The sequence below is a fragment of the Peromyscus maniculatus genome, chromosome 7 (assembly GCF_049852395.1).
Source record: "Peromyscus maniculatus bairdii isolate BWxNUB_F1_BW_parent chromosome 7, HU_Pman_BW_mat_3.1, whole genome shotgun sequence".
NCBI lineage: Eukaryota > Metazoa > Chordata > Mammalia > Rodentia > Cricetidae > Peromyscus > Peromyscus maniculatus.
This window is the reverse complement of record NC_134858.1, coordinates 50,461,231-50,484,892: the sequence shown is the minus strand read 5'-3', so window position 1 is coordinate 50,484,892 and position 23,662 is coordinate 50,461,231. Positions and strand designations below refer to the sequence as shown.

General features: G+C 42.5%; 1 protein-coding gene across 1 annotated transcript in view; it reads right to left on the bottom strand.

Moving 5' to 3' along the window:
* Positions 1-18,118, bottom strand: part of Exph5 (exophilin 5) — an 80,910-nt gene extending 62,792 nt beyond the window's left edge. The window contains exon 1 of the mRNA XM_006972320.4: positions 17,769-18,118. Within this exon, the coding sequence (XP_006972382.3) occupies positions 17,769-17,887 (119 nt within the window). The 5' untranslated portion in view covers positions 17,888-18,118. The remainder of the gene's footprint in view (positions 1-17,768) is intronic.
* Positions 18,119-23,662: the final 5,544 nt, after the last annotated feature.

Here is a 23,662-nt window from a genome sequence, read left to right as displayed (position 1 = left end):
GTCTCTTCATGAACTGACCTTCACATCCATGGCAAGAGGAACCCTAGAAGCTCAGATACTAAATAAAGAAGAAAGGAAGAAGAAAAAGATAGGAGGGAAGGAAGGAAGGAAGGGAGGAAGGAAGTCAGTTAATACTGAGGTGGGGCCTGGCATTGGCAGTTTTGAGAGTTTTTTAAATCATTGTCATTTCAGCCACAGCTAAGACTCACCATGGCTTAAGACATGTCATCATAGATGCCAAACATACCCAGGAGATGTGTTAATGGCCTTGATGTGCAGGTAGACACACAGGCAGGGGCAGCTGAGTGAACATGGGGAAGGCATGTACACAGCAAGTCCCCTTGGATAGGCAAGTCTTGTGTCCACCACAACAGCATTGCATCACTTCAGCTGGACCCAGGGGTCTACAGCCTCTGCTTAGACAGGAAGCACCAAGCTTCACCCAGGAGGGACTTCAGAGTGTGTGCTCGGCCTCACTCAGAGCAGCCGGTTAGGGATGTCAGTGACTGGCGTGACAATTATGACTCTCACCCAGAATCGGGACCAAGGAGAATCAGCCAGTTGGAGGGCACGCAAAGTCAAAGGCATCCTGGGAGAAGGAGGTATGGGCTGTGAGCAGCCTGTGCCTGGAAGGTGTCCCAGGTTCAAGTCCTTCAATTTTCCGTTTCAGGCCCAGAGCCTCCAGTACCTTAAGGGGCCCCGAGTCTGTGTTCAAAACCCTTGACTTTTGCATGTGTGATAGTGCCCGGTCACAGTCCCTGTTCCATACAGAAGAGAGAAGTCCACAGGGACTGCTCCACCCAGAAGAGCAAGGCAGAGAGAAGCCGCAGCAGAAGAGGGCCACTCCCAAAGTACATAGTGCAGGGAAAGAGCAAAGGGCAGAGGATGCGCCATGGACAGCAGTGTTACATATGAGGAAGTTCCCGGGAGCTTTCAGGCGGGATAGCAAATGTGAATGAGCAGCGTGAGAGGGAGACTCTAAAGGGCAATGGAGGAGCGGCAAAGAAGGGAGGAAGGGATGGACATGAGCTCCTAGGAGGTGACACCTGTCCTCTGCTTCCAACTGTGGTCCTGCAGGAACTGATAGGTTGGGAGGGAAGAGGAAAGTCAGGGTTTGCTCCCTTCTCTTGACTGTCTTAGGACAGGGAATTTCTGCCAAAGACCTTCTCTCGCCATCTCCAAAGCCTGGGTCACACCTGCTGTGGTTCCTGTTTCTTTTGCAGGACCTAGAGGCTTAGAGAACACCACCCAGTCCTCTTGTGCCTCTAAACAGTGAGTTTTAGAGCTGGCTTGCACTGGCTCTCATTATTAAATATTCAGGGATTTTACAAGCTGGTTGTTTAACTATTGCTAGTTTAAAATTGGCTAACACAACAAATCAGAAGTCTGTTTTTTCTTCCCCATTACTTGAGAAGAACCACTTTCCAGCATGTTCTGGCTTCTAGAGCCTCTGTGGTACAGGTTCCATGTACAGCCTTCTTCTGGCCCACCATCACTTTGCCCCATGGGTTCTTTTCGTCACCATGTGGCCAATTCACTACCTTACACACAGAGTAGTGTCTGGTTTTCGGTTGGAATACAAACGATTCCTGGAGGAGGGACAGGAATGAGTCCAAGATGTCCAGAGGTACCTCTCTAGTTTGGACATGAGGTGCACGAAAGGGGTCTCCTGGGAGCAAGGGCAGGGACAGCAGGCATGCACATTACTAAATCACCGAGGGACGGAAAATTGCTCTGATTAGAACAGCTGCGGTTCTAAGATGTGGCAACTCCCCAACCCAGCTTTGATCGCCCCGTCCCCCACCCCCCGCCCCCCTCCCATACCCCCTGCCTCTTACAAGAAGACACTTAGAGGGAGCTCCAGGAGTTAGATAGTATAGAGAGGGCCCAGGCATGGTAGCACCTGCCTGTAATCCCAGGAAAACAGTGATTGTAAGTTACCCGTGAAAAGATGTATGTCTGTGTCTATGTGTATTCCCAGAGCAACCACCAAAAATTATACAGATAAACAGTAAAAACTTGAGAAAAAACTTTGAAAAGGATACTTAAAAATGCTGCAAGGGGGCTGGAGAGATGGCTCAGTGGTTAAGAGCACTGGTTGTTCTTCCAGAGGACTGGAGTTCAATTCCCAGCACCCACATGGCAGCTCACAACTGTCTGTAACTCCCGTTCCTGGGGACCTGACATCCTCACACCAATGCACATAAGATAAAGTTCAATAAAATTTTAAAAAAAAAAAAAAAAAAAAAATGCTGCAAGGGGCCAGTGAGAAGGGTCAGCCGATGAAGGCAATTGCCACCAAGCCTGAGGACCTGAGTTTGAGCCTTGGGACCCACAGGGAACCAGCTCATTCAAGTGGTCCTCTGACCTCCCCATTGTGTGCTATATGGCACGTGTGCACACCCCTTCCACACATAATTAACAAATAAATATTTAAAATGTTTTAATGTTGCGGCAAGGGAGGAGAAAATGAGGAATAAAAAAAATTAACAAATAGGAGACAAAATGCTAGACCTAAATAAATGCACTCATGTAATGAAAGATATTGTGTGTCAAAAAAAGACACTATTAATGTAGCTTCTAAGAAACACACTATAGCAACCTTATATACATAGATGTGATAATTTAGGCAAAATGGACTCATTTCTACAAAATCATGAACTATACAACTCATGCAGGGTAGTCTAGCTGGAAAAGCACAGTATTATTAAAACCTTTGAGAAAACAAAACTCCATTCCTAGGACTTTTACCAAATGCTTATAGAAGAAGCTACAGGACTAGAAGAGAAAAGAATCCATAACAAAGATAGATTTAGTCAACATTAAAATAAAAATCAGGGGCCGGGTGGCGGCGCACACCTTTAATCCCAGCACTTGGGAGGCAGAGCCAGGCGGATCTCTGTGAGTTCGAGGCCAGCCTGGGCTACCAAGTGAGCTCCAGGAAAGGCACAAAGCTACACAGAGAAACCCTGTCTCAAAAAACCAAAAATAAAGTAAAATAAAATAAAAATCAGGAGGTTGGGGATTTAGCTCAGTGGTAGAGCGCTTGCCTAGTAAGCACAAAGCCCTGGGTTCAGTCCTCAGCTCCAGGAAAAAACAAAAAACAAACAAACAAACAAATAAACAAAAAACCAAAAAACAAAAATCAGCTGGGCGGTGGTAGAGCACGCCTTTAGTCTCAGCACTCCAGAGGCAGAGACAGCCAGATCTCTGTGAGTTCGAGGCCAACCTAGTCTATAAAGCCAGTTTCAGGACAGGCTCCAAGCTGCACAGAGAAACCTTGTCTTGAAAAACAAGACAAGCCTTTAATCCCAGCACTCGGGAGGCAGAGCCAGGCAGATCTCTGTGAGTTCGAGGCCAGCCAGGAAAGGCGCAAAGCTACACAGAGAAACCCTGTCTCGAAAAACCAAAAAAAAAAAAAAAAAAAAAAAAAAAAAGAAAAACAAGACAAACAACTCTCCCCCTCAAAACCCTCAAACAAACAAACAAAAACAAAAAACAACAACAACAAAAACCAGATATAAATCATTAGCATTGCATAGTGGTTCATGCCTGTATTCCCAATGCTTGGAAAATGAGTCAGGAGGATCAGAAGTTTGAGGCAAGCCTGGGCTACAAAGTATGAGGCTAGCCTGGGCTACACATAAGGCTGTCTCAAAAATAAAGCAAAGCAACAGGATATATAAAAGATAGTATATCAGTATCTTTCACCAATCCAGATGCCAAAACCCCCAAGGAAACATTAGGAAACCAAATTTTAACTGTGACAACAATATACCCTTGACCAATGGGGCTTGCCTTGAAAATGTGCCTGTGCTAGCCTGCTGGAAAGAAAGAACTGCAGCAAGTACCATAATAAAGGAACTGTGTGGCTGTAGGTCAAGATCAACATGGGGCAGGGCCCTGCTTCCTCCAAAGGTGACAAACAATAACCACCCCTGTTCCCACCCATTCTTTTCCTCTGTAACTGTAATGGCAGTCTGCACATGGTTTCTCTCTTATGCCTGCTCCATGTGTCCCGATTTTTTAAAATGAGGATATCAGCATCATTACAGTAGGATTCACCTCAGTGATCCTATTTTCAGTCATCTACCTATGTGAAAGGCCTCTCTCCAAAGGCCACACTGAGGGACTGGAGGTTAGACCAGCGTGCATTTTTAAAAACACAGTTCATTCTGCAACAGCAACGTATTGGTATTTTAAAGGTGGTTACCGTAAACACCATATCAAGTCTAAAGATGCAAAACCACATGATGCATTAACTGGTGTCTCCAAAGCATTTGATCAAAACTCTCAGGAGCAAGAAATAAAATCTGATGCAGAGCATTTATCAGAAAAGCGTAACTAACGTCACACTTAATGCTGGGAGACTGAAGGTTCTGAGTCAAGGTCAGGACGTATAGCTCTACAGCCTGTTCAATGCTATGTTGGAAGCCCTAACTAATATTAGGCAAGAAGGAAAAAGGCCATACCTGCCAGACAAGAAGAAACAAACCACCTCTATGTAAGTTTAGCAGAATGTTGGGACACAAGATCCTTAGTATGGATTTGCACTAATAACAAACAGATAAATCTAAGATTCTGATACAGGAAAGTAAAGGGACTTAATAGTCAATAATTATTTTTATAATTTTGTGTGGGGCGTTTACCCACCACCCCCACAGCTTCCCAGAGTTTTCTTGAGTGCGAGCAGCAGGAAATATTAGATAGAAGGATTATAGCGGAGAATCTTGCAGAGATAAACAGATAGAAAATAAAGGATAGCCTCGAGAGGGCCTGGAACCTATTCCAACGGGCCTGGACTGTCTCTGGTCCAGGGTTTTTATAGAGACGCCAAGGGGTGGAGCAAAAGACCTCCTCCCACAGCACAGCCAAGTGCAGACCATCTCAGACACCTGCACTCAGGCCCGTGGTCCTGATCATCCTCTATTTGGACCTGCTGGGTAAAGCCACGAGGAACCCCAGAACGGGCTCCCACAGGTCCCCCCTTCTTAATATATAAAAAAATAACTATTAATGGCTTACAGCCATCTCCATAGCTGTTACACCTCCCAGTATGGGAGTAGAGGATGATATAGATGGCATTTCTCTTTTGAATTAGGTCCAAGGTGACCACAGCAGTCTTAGCTGCCTCAAGCCCTTTCTAAACCAAAACTCTTAAGGCAACTACAAACTTAAAGAATCCCTTAGCTTCATCATTACCATTAACAGGTTAACATAAATATTGCTATACATAGTCACAATTCTCTCAATCTTACAACTCAAAGCAAACTCTTAACAGAACCATTAGAATTAGCATATATGGTGCTATATATAGTTAACAATTTTCTCCGTCTTACAACTTTAACTCAGTCATTTGAATTTTCTTGTTAACAGAACATAGGAAAAACTTCGATGTATTCTCAAACTTAAACATTTCCTCAATTCCACAAAGCCAGGGTGCATTAATATCAGTAGGTTTCTGAGAACATAATTCAATCTCATAGCTCCTCCTTTTCTTTATAATTTTTAAGCAAAATCTCAAGCCTAGTTAGAAAACCCAAACTTTTCTGTTTAAACAGTTCCATTTGTAACACAAAACCAGTTCCATAAGTAATTCCATTTTTACATAAACAGTTCCACAAAACAATTCATAAATCTCCAATTAATAAAGCATATATGCATACACAAAATTGCATCTTGATTCTAAGTAGAAATACATTTCTTCATTTAAACAGTTCCATTTTTAACCCAATTCCAGAAAACCGTTCCTAGGTCATTACTATAAGTAAGCTCAAAATTGTCCCATTGCAATGAAATCTCTATTGTTCATTTCATTTAAGTACCAAAATTCAAATGATAAATATTGGTACTAGCCTTCCAAATTTGAAGAAATCCATAACCAAAATGTTTTTGTAATTTTATCTCATTTTAAGTTCAAAAAGTTCAAACAAGAAATAAATTCTGGTATCAGGCTTTCACTTCCAAATATGAAGAGACGTTTTTCAACCAAAACTTTTTTTACAGTTAATTTTTGTTCAAACAAGCGTCTCTGCAACTTTTGTTCTCACAGACCTTTTTAGTTATAGTAATATTTTAAACCGCACCATTTTTGCTGTTAAGCTCAGGTTTTTCTGTGCTGCGTTGATATTCCACGGATCTCAGCTGCGGATGCCTTGTGCTGGTTCTGGCGTCCGCCATTCTTAGCTTCTTAGCGGCTTCTGGAGCTTTTGAAATCATTTAGACTGCCTACTTTGCAGTCTACTAGGACACTATCTCCTGTGTCTCAGGTGTTTTCACCATATACATTAATAGACTCACACTTAACATTTACACTTTTTCACAAACTCACATATAACATTTTTTTGCCTTGCAAAGCATTTAGACTCATTCAACATTTACACGTTTTTACAAACTCACATACAACATATTAACATCTACTTATTTATACTTTATAGAACTACTTTAGCAAATATATTTCCTATTAATTCTTATATACTTATATTCATTCCATCTTATTTCTTATTTAAACTTACATTTACAACTAGCATCTTACAAGCTTATTACTACATGTCTTAAGACTACCTTAGATACTTCTTACAAGCTTATATTCTTAAAGGAACTCTATTGATCTATTTTACAAACTTATATAGGCTACCATTAGCATATATCTAACTTAGCAAACACCTAAAGATTTCTTAACACAGATCTAACAAGACAGAATTTTACAAACTCACATATCTTATTTTCATTTTTCTACTTCTTACTCTTAATTATTATCACTATCTCTATTATAAAGATTCTCTTAACTAGACAGGAAGTGCGTACATCATTTCTAAAGTTTAGAGTTCATAGTCAGTTTTGTTATAAAGCACTGGGATTTAGTGAGTGTTGTCATTATCGAGTTGTGATACTTGTTGCTAGGGGATTGTAACATTCTCAGGACAAAGCCACACCCCAAAGTTGTGAGTGGGCCTTTTCGAACCGGCAGAGATGCACTGTCAGCGGTAGATAGTTTTTAACTAGAGGCTGTCCCTTCACCCAAATTCATAATAGTTCCCCTAAATGCCTCAATTCAGACAAACGTCTCTATCACAGCAGTATTTTTGGTTCGTTCTACGGAAAAACTTTATGCTGAGGGTGAAATTACCATATTTAGCTGCTGTAAAGTTCTTCGCCAAAAACTGCACAGCTATTAGGTGGTATTTTAAGGATTTTAAAGTGACTTGTTTGTTCTTATAGGTAGCTTTTTGTCATCCAACTGCCGTAAAAACTTTGCACAGCTATTAGGGTAAATAAGGCATTTTACCACCAGAGCCCCAAACCGCAAGGCACCTAGTTCCGTACCCTTTCAAGTTTTCACTGGAACTGACACTTAAACTCTTAGACGATTTTCCTCCTTATTCTTTTAAAAGCTGTATTTTAAGTTTACCATGAATGTATTTTCGAGCTGACAAAAGTGTTTCAGGGCAATGTCACCATCTTTAGCAGAAAAACTACCTTTCCCAGAATGCATTTCCCTTATATCAGTCCATAATAATATCAGTCCCATATCAGTCCCTTATATCATTTCCCATATTTTTTTTGGGTCTGAGAGTCAACTGGTTCTCTTTTACTAGACTTGCTTACAAATTCTTGCCCGGGAGGTTTGAACAAAGTTTTTTGCTTTTGCAACGGGAGATTTGAACATGCACTTTACATTTTCAGCTATGGGACATTGGGAGGTTTCTGGTCTCTTAGCTGGCTTTAACAGGTGTTTCAACTTCATCAGACACTGGCCCCCGGATCAGAACCACACCTGCCTCGTTAGCCGGCATTGAGGCTGGCATTCCTGATAGCAACTTTCCTTGGGGCTTGTGTTTGTTTTAGCCAGTCAGTGAAAAACAAGATCATCTACAACAGCTTTTCCATAGCTCTTTCAGAGAGATTTTTTCCCACTGATTTATCTCATTTTGCTTGTTCCTTCCCCCCGAGATGCAGAGCTTCAGGTATCTGTCTGCGGCTCTGTACCTCTGCTAGCTGCCTTTGGAAGAAGGGGCTTTTTTTCTCCCCCCGAATCTGCCTCAAACTCTAGCAGCTTTTTCAGATCACATTTTCTGGGGAGGATTATGTCCCTTCTCTGTTTCTTCAGAGTCCTTCTCCCAGACAGTTCCCAGTTTGGTCTCAGTTTATCCCCTCTACCCCAGAAACGGTTTCCGGCTTTCCCTGCTACTGAAGGTAGGGGCTTTTTGTCTGTTTCTGTTTTCGGGGTCTGTGTGGTTTGCATACAGACTGAAAATCTAACAAGGGAGGTTTTTGCCATCTCTAAACTCCCATTAGGACAGGTGTTTTGCCTCATCAGGCCTTCACCTGGCCCAGTCCCCCAGTGGGTTGTGTTTGCTTGTCTGGGTGCTCAGGACAGAGTTCATGCCAGAGTCAATCACCCCTCAGGGCTACACTCATCTCAGGGAGTCAGTTGAAACAAAGCTTTTCTCAAAGAGGTGCTTTCTCTGATAGAAAAGAAAGCTTTACTCCTGGATAGTTCTGTTCTGCCCTGGCTGGGCTCTTTCCCCAGACAGCGTTCTGACTCAGCAGCACAACTGCTTCAGACCCAGTTCAGTTTTACTGTTTTCCCAGAAAGGTCCTTAGTCTGATAGGAAAGCTTTTTCTCAGATTTCTTTTTGCAGTTGTGGACCTATCAACCCGGGACTTGTAGGAAAGTGGACAACTGTGCCGTTCCCACTGGCTTTACTTTTGTTTGTTCATTAGCAATCTTCCCCTGGGTCCTGCACCTTCCTGCCTCAGCTCTGTGCTCCAGGAAGTTTACCACTGCAGGAACCCTAGTATCCCCGAAATGCACTCCAACTCAGAGATGCTGGCCAGTCACCTCTGGGTTTTTAGTCAGAAGCGAGGATACAATGCTAACAGTTTGCATTGCTTCAGGGGATCTTTGCATTAGGAAGATTAGGAGCACCTTTTCATTCTGAAATGCTCACTCAGAAACAAAGCCCTTGATGCCTCAACTCGGCTATAACTGTGAAACTTGGCTTTTTTCTTTTCTCAGGTAAAGTTTCCTGCCCTTTGGGGCTCTCTGTAGCTCTTCACCCACACTCTCCCAAGCGTTTCCCTCAGGGTACTCTGACCCACTGTCTTTTACAAGCTTGAAGAGAGAGCTTAGAAGAGGTTTTTAGAAACTTGTTCCAGCCTCCTGCATTGCAGGGAGGATTGTTAAAGCTTGAAAACTTAGAGAGGTTTTGCTGTCTTAAATTTGTTGTTTTTCCCTTAGAGCTAATCACAGGTGGTCCCCATACTAATATCTTCAGGTGATTCTAATTTTTGTCCTTCTGAGAGTTTTGAAAGGCTTTAGTTTTTAAGTTTAAGAGCTTTTGAGAAAGATTAAGGCTTTTTAGAGAGATTTTTTCCCCAAATTTTCCAAGAAAAGCTTTAGAGTTTAAGAGAAAGATTTTTTTCCCCAGGAGAAAGACCAACTTTTCCCAAAACTTCCCAACTTTAAACTTTGACTTCTTACACCCCCATTTTTGCCTCAGGGAGAATTCTAACACTTTCTCCTGCCGCTTGGACTTAGCATTTCAGCTGTCCCCAGGTCAAAAGCTTCCATAGGAAACTTTTTCTTCCCCATAAGCTCAAAGAAGAGCTTTTTTACTACCCGTAAAGCCCAAAGAAAGATTTTTTCCCCAGTTTGCTTTCAAAGCCCCCAAAGTTAGAAAATTGAAGAGTTTTTTTGTCTAGTTGCCTTACTTATTTTTCCTACACAATCTTACACTTCTTAGTTTTTCCTAAACTATATTACTACCCTATACCTTATACTTATCACAGATAGAAATTGAGAAAGGGATAGAAGATAGAAAATTTTGACAGAAGAGAATTTCGCTGCAGCATCGGACATCCTTCTAGTCCGCTTTCCTTTTCTCTCGAGGATAAAACCCCTGCCTCACCAAAAATATATATATATAAAAATATATATATTCCATAACACTGGCATGCCTTTCCACTGGCAGGGCTAACTCAGCACTTTCACCAAAAACTCTGTAATAAAACTATTATTTTCCTTTATCTTTAGTCCCTATTACTTTGTCTTAAGTCCCTGTTCAGGCGCCATTCTGTGGGGCGTTTACCCACCACCCCCACAGCTTCCCAGAGTTTTCTTGAGTGCGAGCAGCAGGAAATATTAGATAGAAGGATTATAGCGGAGAATCTTGCAGAGATAAACAGATAGAAAATAAAGGATAGCCTCGAGAGGGCCTGGAACCTATTCCAACGGGCCCGGACTGTCTCTGGTCCAGGGTTTTTATAGAGACGCCAAGGGGTGGAGCAAAAGACCTCCTCCCACAGCACAGCCAAGTGCAGACCATCTCAGACACCTGCACTCAGGCCCGTGGTCCTGATCATCCTCTATTTGGACCTGCTGGGTAAAGCCACGAGGAACCCCAGAACGGGCTCCCACAATTTTGCTGTTAAGATTTACTATAAAGCCATGGAAATCAACTAGTATTTATAAAGTAAAATATAAGTAGTATTTATAAAGCCATAAAAATTGCCGGGCGGTGGTGGCGCACGCCTTTAATCCCAGCACTCGGGAGGCAGAGCCAGGCGGATCTCTGTGAGTTCGAGGCCAGCCTGGGCTACCAAGTGAGCTCCAGGAAAGGCGCAAAGCTACACAGAGAAACCCTGTCTCAAAAAAAAACCAAAAAAAAAAAAAAAAAAAAAAAATCAAATGTAGTATTTATTAAGAAAGAGCATATATTTAATAAGATAGGACAGAGTCCATAAACACAAACCAATATGTATATTTACAAAGGCATAGAAGCAGGTCAGTAGAGGAGGGGCTTTCTAAGAAATATATTGGGATAACTGAGCATCCATAGCCAGGACATAGAGACCAAACTAAACCACATACTATGCATGAAAATATTTCAAAATGGAACCATCTAAGATATAAAACTCAAAAAGAAATCCCTTTAAGCCGTAGGAGAAAGATTTCTGAGCTCTTGTGTCAGGTAAGAGTTCACAGAATGCTACCAAAGCACAGTTCACAAGAGAAAACTTTGTATATTGGATTTCACCAAAACCAATTCTTTTGTTCTACAAAGATACTGAAACAAGCTACAGTCAGGAAGAAAATGCTTGTAAAAAGCATTTTCCTGTATTCCACAGAGGACAGTGTCCTGAATATATAGAGAAATTTTAAAAATCAACAGTAAGAAAATGAACAGCACAAAAATATGCAAAAGATTTGAGTAGGCATCAAAGAGAATAGACAAAAGGCAGATAACTACATGAAAATGTTTTCCATCATTAGTCACTAGGAAATGCAAAATAGAAAATGATAACACCACAAACTTATGAGACGGGGTAAAATAAAAATGTTGAAAACATTTGATATCCAATGTTAGACTTCCCAGCTTCAGACCTGTGGACAATAAACTTCTTATGTTTATAGATTACCCAATCTAAGGTATTCATTTTATTATAGTAGCCTGAATAACTAAGTCAAAATCTGGAGCTCTCATATTCTATTAATAGAAATGCAATATGTTACAGCTATTAGGGAAAATAACTTAGAAAATACTATATGAAATCAAGAATAGGATCTGACAAGTCCATTCCTTGTAAAAATAGGCCAATCTGGGATATAGAAGGGGATCCTGCCTCAAAAATAAATAAAAAGCTGGGAAATGGCTCAGTGGATAAAAGCCCTTCAAGCCCATATCTCTGGAATCCACAGAAAAGTGGAATGAGCAGCTTGTACCTGTGAGCTCAGCACCGCTGTGGGAAATGGGAGGCAGAGAGAGCAGAAGTTCCTGCAAGTTCATGGGCCAGCTAGCCGGCATATAAGCAGCAGAAGTAACAAGAGAGGCCTCAAAAGCAAGGTGGAAAGGAAATTAAATATCCTTCCTAAGAGGTAGCTGTTTCAACAGTTTGGAGTATAGCCTTATGAAATGTATATATAGAGGGCCAATGAGATGGCTCAGCCAGAAAACATACTTGTCCCCAAGTGTGACAGTCAGAGACCATTCCCTGGAGAGAACCAGCTAGCTCCTACAAGTTGTCCCCTGACTTTCACACAAGTACTGGAGTGCAGACACACGCATAAATAAACAATCTCAGAACTTTAAATGCATATAGGGCCAGAGAGATAGCTCATTGGGTAAAGGTGTCTGCCCCCAAGCCTGACAACTTGAGTATGATCCACGAGACCTACATGGTGGACTGAGAGAGCCGACTTCTGCATATTGTCCTCTGACTTCCACACATGTACTATGGCATTCGCCTGCCACCTCTCCAAATAAATACATAAAAATCAAGATAGTCATGTTAAAATATGCAATATGCATTTTTAGTGTGTATATGTAAGTGTGTGGTTGGATGTGTCGGCTGAACTTGACTGTTTTCCTCAATCCCTTCTCTACCTTATCTATCTGTCTGTCTGTCTATTTATTTTGGCAAGGTATCTCACTGAACATGGAACTCACTGGATGCCTAGACTGGCTGGTCAGTGAGACTCAGAGATTCTCATCCAGGGAACCTACAAAAAAAAAAAAAAAAGAAATCACTGGGGCATTTGTGAGACGTGTCTGTAGGTATGTCTGTGGGGTGTTTCCAGAGAGGGTTAACTGAGGGCAGGAGGCTGGCCCAGGCTGTGGTAGACATCATACCATGGATGGGTTCTGGACTGAACAAAAGGGAAAGAAAAGGCTAACTAGCTGAGTACTAACATCCTCCTTCCTCAGCGTCGCGGTCCTCCGACATGTAAGGAACGACAACCCCTGTTTCCATAACCTTGAACTCCATCACACTTTCTCTGTCATTGTGGACACTGCCTTTTCCAGCTATGCCCAAAGTAAATCGTGCCAAGCAAAAGCTGCTTTTGGTCACAGTGATAGGTAACCAATATAACTACCTAGGGTGGTTATGTTTTCTATGTCCACACTCAAGGCCTTTAAGCTGATAGGTCTCAGCTGTGGTTTCACTACCAGATGGAGGAGTGAGGGGGTCACTTCAATTCTTTTGTAGCATGGAAGGCAGTAGTGCATGGCGATGCTGTGCAGATGCACACCAAACACACACTTCCTGGCTTGCTGGTGTTCTCTCAAGCTTTCTACTCGGTGCTGTAAGTGTCTAGTGGGAATGGAGATTGAAAACATTATGAGAATTTGGTAAAATGAAGGTGCCCAGCAAGCATCAGTACAATTATTGTTACCTACTTTTGCTTCAAAAAATTGAAAAAAATTTTATGTGTATGAATGTTTGGCTGCAGTATGTGTGTGCACTGTTTACATGCACAGTGCCTGTGGAGGTCAGAAGAAGGAGGCAGATGCCTAGAAACGGGAGTTATAGATGTTTGTTAGCTACCATGTGCTGCTGGAAATTGAACCCAGGTCCTCTGCAAGAGCAGCCAATGCTCTTAATTACTGAGCCAACTCTCCAGCCCCTATTGTTAGCTTTCAAGAACAAAAAATAAAAGCCGGGCGGTGGTGGCGCACGCCTTTAATCCCAGCACTCGGGAGGCAGAGCCAGGCGGATCTCTGTGAGTTCGAGGCCAGCCTGGGCTACCAAGTGAGTCCCAGGAAAGGCGCAAAGCTACACAGAGAAACCCTGTCTCGAAAAACCAAAAAAAAAAAAAAAAAATGGAAAAAAAAAATAAAAAATTTCTGCTTGATCAGATTTAGGATGAAAATATAACCAAATATATAAAAGTCCACACAGATGTAAATATATACAGATAAAGATATGTACATTCAATATGTGGAAAATAAAAGTTATTTAGAACCAGATCAATCTTGGATCACATTTTAGATTTGTACTTTGTGAACTAAAGGATCCTGGGCAAGTGTCTTGACCTTGTTAAATATCATAATTCTTGTCCCAGGAGTTGGTTGTGACTATTATTCAATGTTAATAGAAAAAATAATTTTAAGATAGACCTAGATTTCAATTCTGATTCTACTATTTACTTTAGACAAAATACTCAACTTTTATAAGTAGTTTCTTTCTCTGTGAAATAGAAACTAATAAGTGTGCCTAACATGGTTACTGGGAAGATTCATTAAATCTGTACAGCACATTTAGTGCAATGGCCAGTATACATATGTGTTTAATAAAGGTTAGCTGTTATTATTATGACAATAATTACTATTATTATATAAAAGGCAGTACTTAATAAAGGCTGCTACAGCTATCTCTTCTTTCTTAAGCCTTCTACTGATGAGAAATATCTAAGAAATGGATAACTGGGCCAAAGGCAAGGTTATCCAAACTGTGCTATTGGTCACTAGAGTTGGCTGCAGAGAAGGCTCAGTAGTCAAGCATGCATACTCATTTTGCAGAGGACTCAAGTTTGGGCACCCACATCAAGCAGCTTACAACTACCTGTAACTCCATCTCTGGAGAATTCCATGCCCTCTTGGGGTTTCTATGGGCACCTGCAATCACACGCACAGATCCACACACCAATATGCATTATATGCACAATGAAAAATAATAAAAACAGATCTTTTGGAAAAGGCTTGACGTCCACTTAAGACACTAATGACATGCACACTGAATATCTCAAAGTTAGCCTTCCTTTCTGATTGTGATTCAACATTTCCCATCTTTTTTGTTTATTGCTTCTGTATATTCAAGTGTGATTGGTCTACTTCTCTCTCTTGCCTGTTTATCAACTTGACTCTTGGTGGTTCCCTTAAAAATCTGAATAAACTTCCTATACATTAGAAACATTATAATAGTAAATGCAAATCCTCTTCCAGAAACTGGAGCCAAAGAGGTCAAGTACTGGTGAAGATTAGCGGACATCTCTGCCTGGCCAAGAACACTTAGGGAGTGTGTGTAGGGGGGGGATCTGTCCCCTACATTGGGACCTCAACTATTCCTATAGCTTTGACATCCATATCTGAGCCTCTGTGGCTCCGTGTAACAGTGTCATCCTATTTCTAACTATAGGAATTCTTTTTAGTTGTTTGTTGACATCTCAAACCCATCAGAAATACAGGTGAATCCATCACGTCTCAAACAGCTAACTTGCCAAACTCCCCTATCTAGTCCCTTACTGTCCTACCCAAGAGATCTTGAAGCTGGTTCTAAGGAAGTGTAAAGGCCCCAGCATCTCTCAGACAGGACCTTTGAGCTATTTGAAGTTACAGTCTTGGATTACATAAGTCACTTACCCTGAGTTTTATTTGGAAAATATAATGATCATACTTTTCAAGACAATGAGCAGAGGAGACAGTTGGGTTCTGTGCTATCCTGGGCCCTTTCTGCAGGTCACTGTCTACTACCGAGATGAATGGACATGGGCCTGGAGCAGGGTAGATGATCCCACAGAGATGTGAGTATTCAACAGTGGGAGCCAGGGAGTAAGCAGGAGAAAAGAAGGTGCCAGAAGTCATTGCTTTGGACAACTGGTCCAGTCATCTACTTTCCTGAAGTGTTTTTAAATGTCAGCGGTGGTGATGTTTCAAGCCGTTTGGATGATTGCTTTTTTTTTTTTTTTTTTTTTTTTTTTTTTTTTTTTTTTTTGGTTTTTCGAGACAGGGTTTCTCTGTGTAGCTTTGCGCCTTTCCTGGAGCTCACTTGGTAGCCCAGGCTGGCCTCGAACTCACAGAGATCCGCCTGGCTCTGCCTCCCGAGTGCTGGGATTAAAGGCGTGCGCCACCACCGCCCGGCGGATGATTGCTTTAATAGTTTAACAGGTCTAAGTTTGATTCTCGTTTGTACTAGCATTGTGGCTCTTTCTGTTGGTGCTTCACTCAGGACGTGAGCATCGTGAAGTGAGAAGATGTGTTGCAGCCTTCCTCCTAACACCTAACCTTTCAGCCATCATCTATGCAGAGACCCATTTCCCCTGTAGTCAGCTGATGTGGGCGACATGAATGGTGGTAGAGAAATCACAAGGCAGGGGTTGAGACAACTCTAAAGCTGCTTTGAAGGAGCAGGAGGGACGGCTAGGGGATAGGAGCACTTGTAAGCATGAAGACCTGAGTTTGGAGCTCAGCACCAGTGGATATAAAAAGCCAAGTGTGGCAGATGCTTGTAACCCCAGAGATGTGAGGGACAGAGACAGGAGGACTGATGGGGATTGCTGGCCACCAACCAGCCAGCCTAGCACAAGGCTCAGTGAGAGACCCCATTTCAAAGAAACAAGACAGAGAATGATAAAGCAAGGCACTAGCCATCTTCCTCTGGCTTCCAGGACTGTTCAGACACACACACAACTGCATCCCCCTCACACACATATACCTCACCCAGACAATATAAACACAAGCAGAATAATTAGTAGAAAGATGCCGTACACATGCTTCCTCCATTTTCCTTCAGCTGTCATATTTTACATAACTTGAATACAATACAAAAGAAATTCCCTTGAATGGAATTTAAAATAAATTATATTACTATTTCTAAGACTACCAGTTTGTATAAATTCTACCACTGGAATTCCCATACTATAATTTAAAAATGGACCAGTTGATACCTAAATGCAAGCTCTCCTCCCTCTTACTATTTCCTAATTCTGCCCTTGCTTTCCCCTCATACATAATGGCCACCTTCATTTTAGAGACAAGGAGCATTCCCAGTCACACACTGAGAACTACAGTTTAGGAGCCTTGGGACTGTGTATGCTTTCAAGCTATCCATATGTAGGTTTAAGGTCCACCTGGGAATGGGGTGACAGCTGTGCGGCCAATATGTGTATGTATAGACACACACAGGTGGGTGCGGACACACTGCTTTCAGAAGGACAGACTGTTTACAAGGGTGGAGGGGATGGAGCCTGATTCTCAAAAGCAGAGTGTGGTGAGATCTCCATTCTCAAACTTCAGATGCCACCCTGCCACCCAGTGTCATATAGGAGAGAAGACTGAGCTTTGGGAATAGTGTCTCTGTTTCTGCAAAGACTAAAAGCATCCCCCAATCTGAAGCTCATCCTTGGAGGGGTTTCTTTTGGGGTGAGGAAGAGTAGGGTGGGGGTGGGAGGGGCTGAAAGGAACTGGGAACCGGGATGACTTCACCAACACTCTAAACTCCAGTTTATGCCATACATTGCAGCCCGAGCGATATCTTGGATTTCCTCCCACAGTTCACAGCAGAAGACTTGGATAAGTCTGTGGGTCTGTACCCAAGCAGGGAAAAGAAAATGGTTGATTTATAACCCCAGGTAATCACTTCTGAATTTAATTTGTTAGAAACTCATCCCTCCCTCACCTATAACACTGTATTTATTAATAAGGTCATTCGTTAAATCCCGTAGAAATTCCTCCTTACATCACCACACTGCAGCCTACCCCCACATGTCTAAGTCCCATTCACCCACTCAGGACTCTGGCAAGTTCCTGGATCTCCCGCCCTGGGCTCCGGCTTGGAGGGAACAGCTGCCAGGACCAGCACTCGGGAGTGCCCCACAATAACTCACCGTCAAACCCTTTCCCTAGTGGCCTGTGAGGCACCCGAGCCTCTGAGATGCCTGAACCCCTCCCAGCTGAGGTTGAACCCCAGGAGTCCTGAACAGGTGGGGAATCCACACGCAGAGAAAGGCAAAGAACTCGCTACATTCTCCCTCCTCCCTGCGGAGTCCTGGACTCACAGCCAACCCTGCTGGGGATGGAGAGCCGGGAGAGAGCAGGGGAAGGCATCTGGAGACCCACAGGGAGAAACCCCACAGTTTCCCTCTTCCCACCCGGCAGCAGCAACTGCAGAGTCCCGGCAGGTGCCCGGAAAGCAGAGCGGTTCCCTAGGTTCCCAGAGGCCAGCGAGATGCAGGCCCAGCCCCAAAGGAGGAGTTCACTTCCTACCTGATCCTGTCCTTCTCTGCCCTTCGGAGTTCCTCATTTCTTTCCAGTACGTGGAGGATCTTCCTGGCTTCTTCCTCGTTTAGAAAACTGAAATCAAACCCCTGAGGAACTTTCGTCATTTTTCCCTCCCGTGTACGAGTTATGTATACTTAAGCTCCTTGGCGCCTCCTGTTACAAAGCCATTTTTCAAGATAAGAAGACGAGTTTTTCCGAACTTGATCCCATAGCCCATAATAGCTCCGCGCCTTTGAAAAGCTAAAACCACAATCCTAGGGACCGACCTACACACACAGGGCTCCTTTTGACAACACCTTAATGACATGTTTCTTTCAACCTGTCCAACCGAGATGCAAAATGAGTGACTAGATCGGGAGAAGGAGCCAATCGCATTTGGGGGGGCGGGCCTTGCCGCGTCTCCTCCCTCCCCCCTCCGCCCACCCTCTATGTGACTTGTTAAGCAAACAAGCCTACATAATTCTGTCTCTAAGTGAGGCTTACCCTGAAGTGTTAGCCTCAAAGTATTTGCTTGACAGTTACTGTTTGCTGGAAGAACTTGAGTCTGGCTAGTAGAAAGACTGAGAAGGAAAACGGTTTATAACTAATCCCGGCTTTCACTGATGAGAAGGAGGAAAGCTGGTGGGAGATTGAAAGTTAGCAGGAGGGTTACCCTATTTGAAAGACCAGGGAAGGCTCAACTACTCCAGGACCATTTGTCTCAGAGGGACTCAGGGAAGGACTGGCACCAGGTTACCCTTAGAAAGGAATTATTTGCCGACCTCACAACCACACTCCTATTGTCTCCTAGAAAATCATCCTCAGACTTTGCAAAGCTGACAAACGAAAAGCCCCACAATACATTATTTTAGCAGGCAGCCCCGAGGCAAAGGGCATTAGAAGGCACCTGTGACCAGAGCAAATTGCAATCTTGTGCAACCAAAGAAATTGCTTTTCCTAGAAAGACAATTATTCCATGATGAAATAAAGTCAGTTATTTCCTAAGATGTGCATCCATGTGCTTTTTTTTTTAAATTATAAATGCCTTTCAAGAAAACATGTTTCTCTACATAAAAACAATTTTGACCAATGGACATGCATGCCCCCAACACCCTTAATTTGGTCCTTTCTGATGTGATGGTAATGGCTACTGATATTTACAAGGTGTGTCCACACATACAGTCTTTTTGTGGTAAATAAACCATACTGGGTTTCACCCCTGTAAAAGAAAAACAAAGCCATGAAGTAAAGAATGGCTGGTTTTGCCTCTGGTCCCTTGACTTAACTTGATTATCACTGATGGCATGTCAGGACAGCTACCCTTTGAGATAACTTTTTGTGGGTGTCTATTATCTGCATGAAGTGGGGATCCATTCTATGCATCCATATTGTACAACACAGAACTCCTTCATAAGTCATCTCCATGTTAATGATGGTGGTTTGGAAATCCGTCATGCACACACTGTTCAATTATTCTTGCATGTTCCTTTATTCACTTATTAGGCACACTGATTTTTCTAATGTGGGTAGTGATGGAGTTTTGCCCTGTTTTTATCAGTGAACCAATTGCAGTTAAATTATTCTGGATCTTGTTACATGAAGCCATTGTGTACACACCATAGTCCTTTTCTCATAATCCAGTGAAGGACTTAACATGAATAGAAGATATAATTACTTAATAAAAATAATCCATTGGGCCCAAAAGCTGGTTTAGAGGTTAAAAGCAGAGCACCTAGGTCAAGTTCCAAGCATCCACATTGGGCAACTCACAGCCACCTGTAATTCCAGTGCCAGGGGATCTGATGCCTGTGATTTCCTTGAGCACCTGCATTCATGTGCACAAATCTATACAATTACTAAAAGTAATGAAAGTATTCAAATGCCATGGAGCACAACAAAAGAAATTAGTTTTAGCTAAGTGGGCCAGTGCAGAGGATGTGGTGTTGGGGCTGAAACATGAGGAGTAAGACTTGAACAAGAAGAAAACAGACGGAGGTGGGAGAAGACATGTGAGTCTATTCTAGGCAAGGAGAACAGCGGTGGACAGATCACAGAAATGCACTCTCGGGATACTCCCATATTCTCTCAGTTCCTTTGATCAATGGCCACATGATGAGCATAAACTTTGAATCTAAAAAATATGGGGTGTATACGAGGACTAGTAAGTACTTGATCTGCTTTGCCTGAAACATATATTTTCTTTTCTTTTTGAAACAAGGTTTCATGTAGCCAGGCTGGTCTCAAAATCCCTGTAGCTGAGGTTTGTAGCCATCAGATGGCCCTGAATATCTGATGTTGTTCCCTCCACTTTCTGAGTGCTGGGATTATAGGCATGTACCACCACACTCAGTCTAGAGCATACATTTTCAATAGGAGGAAAAACTTGCTCTTTTTATGTATAAAGCAAAGCTATACTCACAACATATAGGTAGATAAAAATATCTATAACATTAATATTACACAAGGGGTGATAAGTTTTAGAAAGATTTCAAGAGGAACGGTAATGAAAAGGTTTAGGAGTGTTGAACTGCGGAGTACAAGAAGAATAAATGAGGCTGAGATCTGCTGTCAATGTTGTCCTAAAGGAATATGCTCTTTACTACATGAACAGTGCAGGGTCAGCTCGGGTTTCGAGGGAGATGATGACATAGTTGTAACTGAACTTTTGGAAGATGACTTGGATGGCCAGACACAAGGAAGAATAGATAAAAGAAGAAAGACACATATGGAGTTTGAAGTACCTGTAATTCATCCATACACAGTACCCGGCAAGGACTGGATGCCTTGAAGAAGGGACAGAGAAGTCATTTATTTAAATAGGGTTGCCAGAACCTAGAGAGCAAATGGGATGGATGCAGGGAAGGGTGTACAGGGAGTAAGACTGAGCCTAGAGCTTCAGTGACCAGCCCCATCGATGGCACCGGGTCAGGCTTCAGCCTTCATTATGGCACCATAGGACATACTATTGGGAAAGTTTTATCCTGGCATTTTATAATGAGAACTTTTCGGGGGTGGTATCCTGCAAACCACACAAGTTGCTTAGAGTGGTTTCATCGGGATTATGACCACAGCGTTTCGAAGTAAAACCATCTCTTATTCAGCCAGCTGTATGCAATCTTAGCATCTGGTAACCCTTGGCAACCTCCTGCCCAGGCTTTCAGCTAAAGAGACACTCATCAGTTTGGATTTTAATACTAACAGCTGGATAGAAGAAAAAACAATCTTTGGGAACCTGCCATGGTCTATCTTCTTTGTGTTGTCGGCCAAATCCCAACAGAAGGGTTCTTGATAACCACTTAGCCAAGAGAAAGGCCGATCCTATCACTTAATTGAATGTCTCACCTTTTGCCACTGAAAGTCGCTTTGACCCTGGTGGGCCACTGAGAAGCAACGCTGGGGGCCAGGGCGAGTTCTCTCACAGTCGTATCTTTCTTGCCAACTTTGGCTCGTCTCCCTGGGTAATCTCTTTCAACGGCAGATTATGGGGTGCGCTTGGTGGCAGCACTCAGTTTAACAAGCAAATACATGTCAGCTTGATAAATAAGACATTGGTGTCAGGCCTTTATTAGTAACGAAGAGGTGTGCGGCTCCGAGAACAGAGCTTCTGTATTGTTCACTTCAGTTTACACTGTTCCCTTTGGTAACTGGCTTTCCAAATCCACATAGAATCTTCTGTTTCAGATCCACCCAGGCTCAGTCCTGCATCCACAGATATGGAGTCAAGATTCCATAAAACATCAGACCTCAAGACTCTCTAAACCTTTGCTCTCTTTTTTTTTTTAACTTATAAAATGAAGATCATAACAGAACCAGTCATACCGGCTTACTGTCAAAATTCAATGGTGACACAAATAGACCAACTAGCAGAGATAACACACAGCTTCTATTTAATAAATGGCATCTATGAATAATGTTCTTTGGACACAGAGACGCCTACAATGTAAAGAGCACGATTTTCTTGACTGTGAAAGCAGCACTTATTTGTCGGGCTGAGAAAAATTGGACACCGTACACAGGAATCCTACAGAAGATGGATTAGTTACTTTTCTTGCAGCTTAGGAAGGAAGGGTTCATTTTGGCTCAGGGTGCGAGGCCTGTCACAGCAGGGAAGATAAGCAGCGATGGGTGTCACTAGCTGTGGCTATCAGAGCCTGAGGTAGCTGGTCACATGGCATCCACAGTCAGGAAGCCCTGAGAAACGCATGCATGCTGCTTGCTTTCTCATTTTCAGTCAGTCTGAGACTCCAGAAGACCACATTTAGAGTGAGCCTTCTCTCAGTTAAACCCTCTAGAAATGCGCTCACAGACTCACCCACTTATTTGTTCTTCCTGTGGTGCTAACTCCTGACAAGATGGCGATGAAGATTCACTGTCACAGATGGAGACACAACTCTCGGGTTTACTGTTACTGGTGGAGCTTTGTGTAAGAATGTGGCTAAGTTCTGCAGTCGGGGGGCCTTTCCTGCCAGCTCTTTCAAATCTGCCTTGAGGAACACCAGAACAAGGCTTGTGTTGGGAGCAGACATCATTGGTGATGTTGTGTGGCAGAGATAATGATTACCAAGTGCTCCCAGCCTTCTAATGGAGGAGCATCGCCCCATGAAAAGCATGCATGAAAGAATTCATATTCTTCCCACCCCGGTCAGATAGCTTACTCCTCTACCTACCCTGGAAAGGAATAAGTATGGTCAGGCAGAGAGGCTCAATGAAATTCTAGTCATGGAAATCCCCTCAGAAGAATGAAGAAGTGTTTATTCCCCATAATAATGTTCATCATATATAAATGTAAGAATGCATAAAAGAATAAAAATATTTGGTTATTTAATGTATATGAATTATTCACGTGACTATTTTATGTTTACATTTTTTTAAAAATGACACTATATGAAAGTGCCCTATAATATATAATGTCCCTTGTGTGGCTGCATAGACTTCCCCAGGACAATGCAATACCTTGGACCCTTGAGTAATAGGAACTTCATGAGGGATTCATAAGGATGTCTGGGGCATTTAAAGAAGTCACTGAGGCCTGCTGTGACAAATGGCACAAGTATATGATTTCCATATATTCCGTGAGTGCACTGTTACCCTGACAGTAAAACTTGAGAAAAAAATCAGCTCAATAAACAGATATAAACCCATCAAACATGTCACCATCACCCCAGTGACAACAGATGTGCAGAAAATCTAAAATTGCCAGAAAATACTGGCAGAAATACTTAAATGGCTAGTAGAGTTTATTCCAGAAATACAAGACTATTTCAGCCTGGTGTGGGGTTGCATGCCTATAATTCTAGCATATAATTCTAGCATTCTGGGAAGGTACTGGAAGAGCCAGAGTTCAAGGACAGTCTGGTCTATATGAGCCCTTGTCTTCTCCCCTCCCTCCACAATCATATTCCGATATTAACAAAATCCCAGAATTTACTCCATCAGGAAATCAGAGGAAGAAAAGTCTATGATTAAAAGCTCTTTGTAAAATTCAAGATGGCTTTTGGCTAAAACTAACCAACTTACACTAAATTTAACACTCTTAGTACTAAGCATGGTGGTACATGCCTGTAACCTCAGCACTTGGGAGACTAGAGAGGATCATGAATTTGGTATCAATCTGGGCTACATAGCAATATTTTGTCCAAAAATAACCCAAAGCAAAACAAAACAAAACCTCACCAATTAACCAACCAACCAACCAACCAATCAACCAGCCAACCAACCAACCAACCAACCAAACAAACAAACAATCAACCAATTAACCAGCCAACCAATCAACTAATCAACTAACCAATCAACCAACCAACTTTAGTAAAACCTTAGTAGAGTGGGATTATAAAGCTTTTACTTTATATGATGAGGAATAGTTTGTTTTGGCTATTACCAATGCCATAACTAATAGTGAT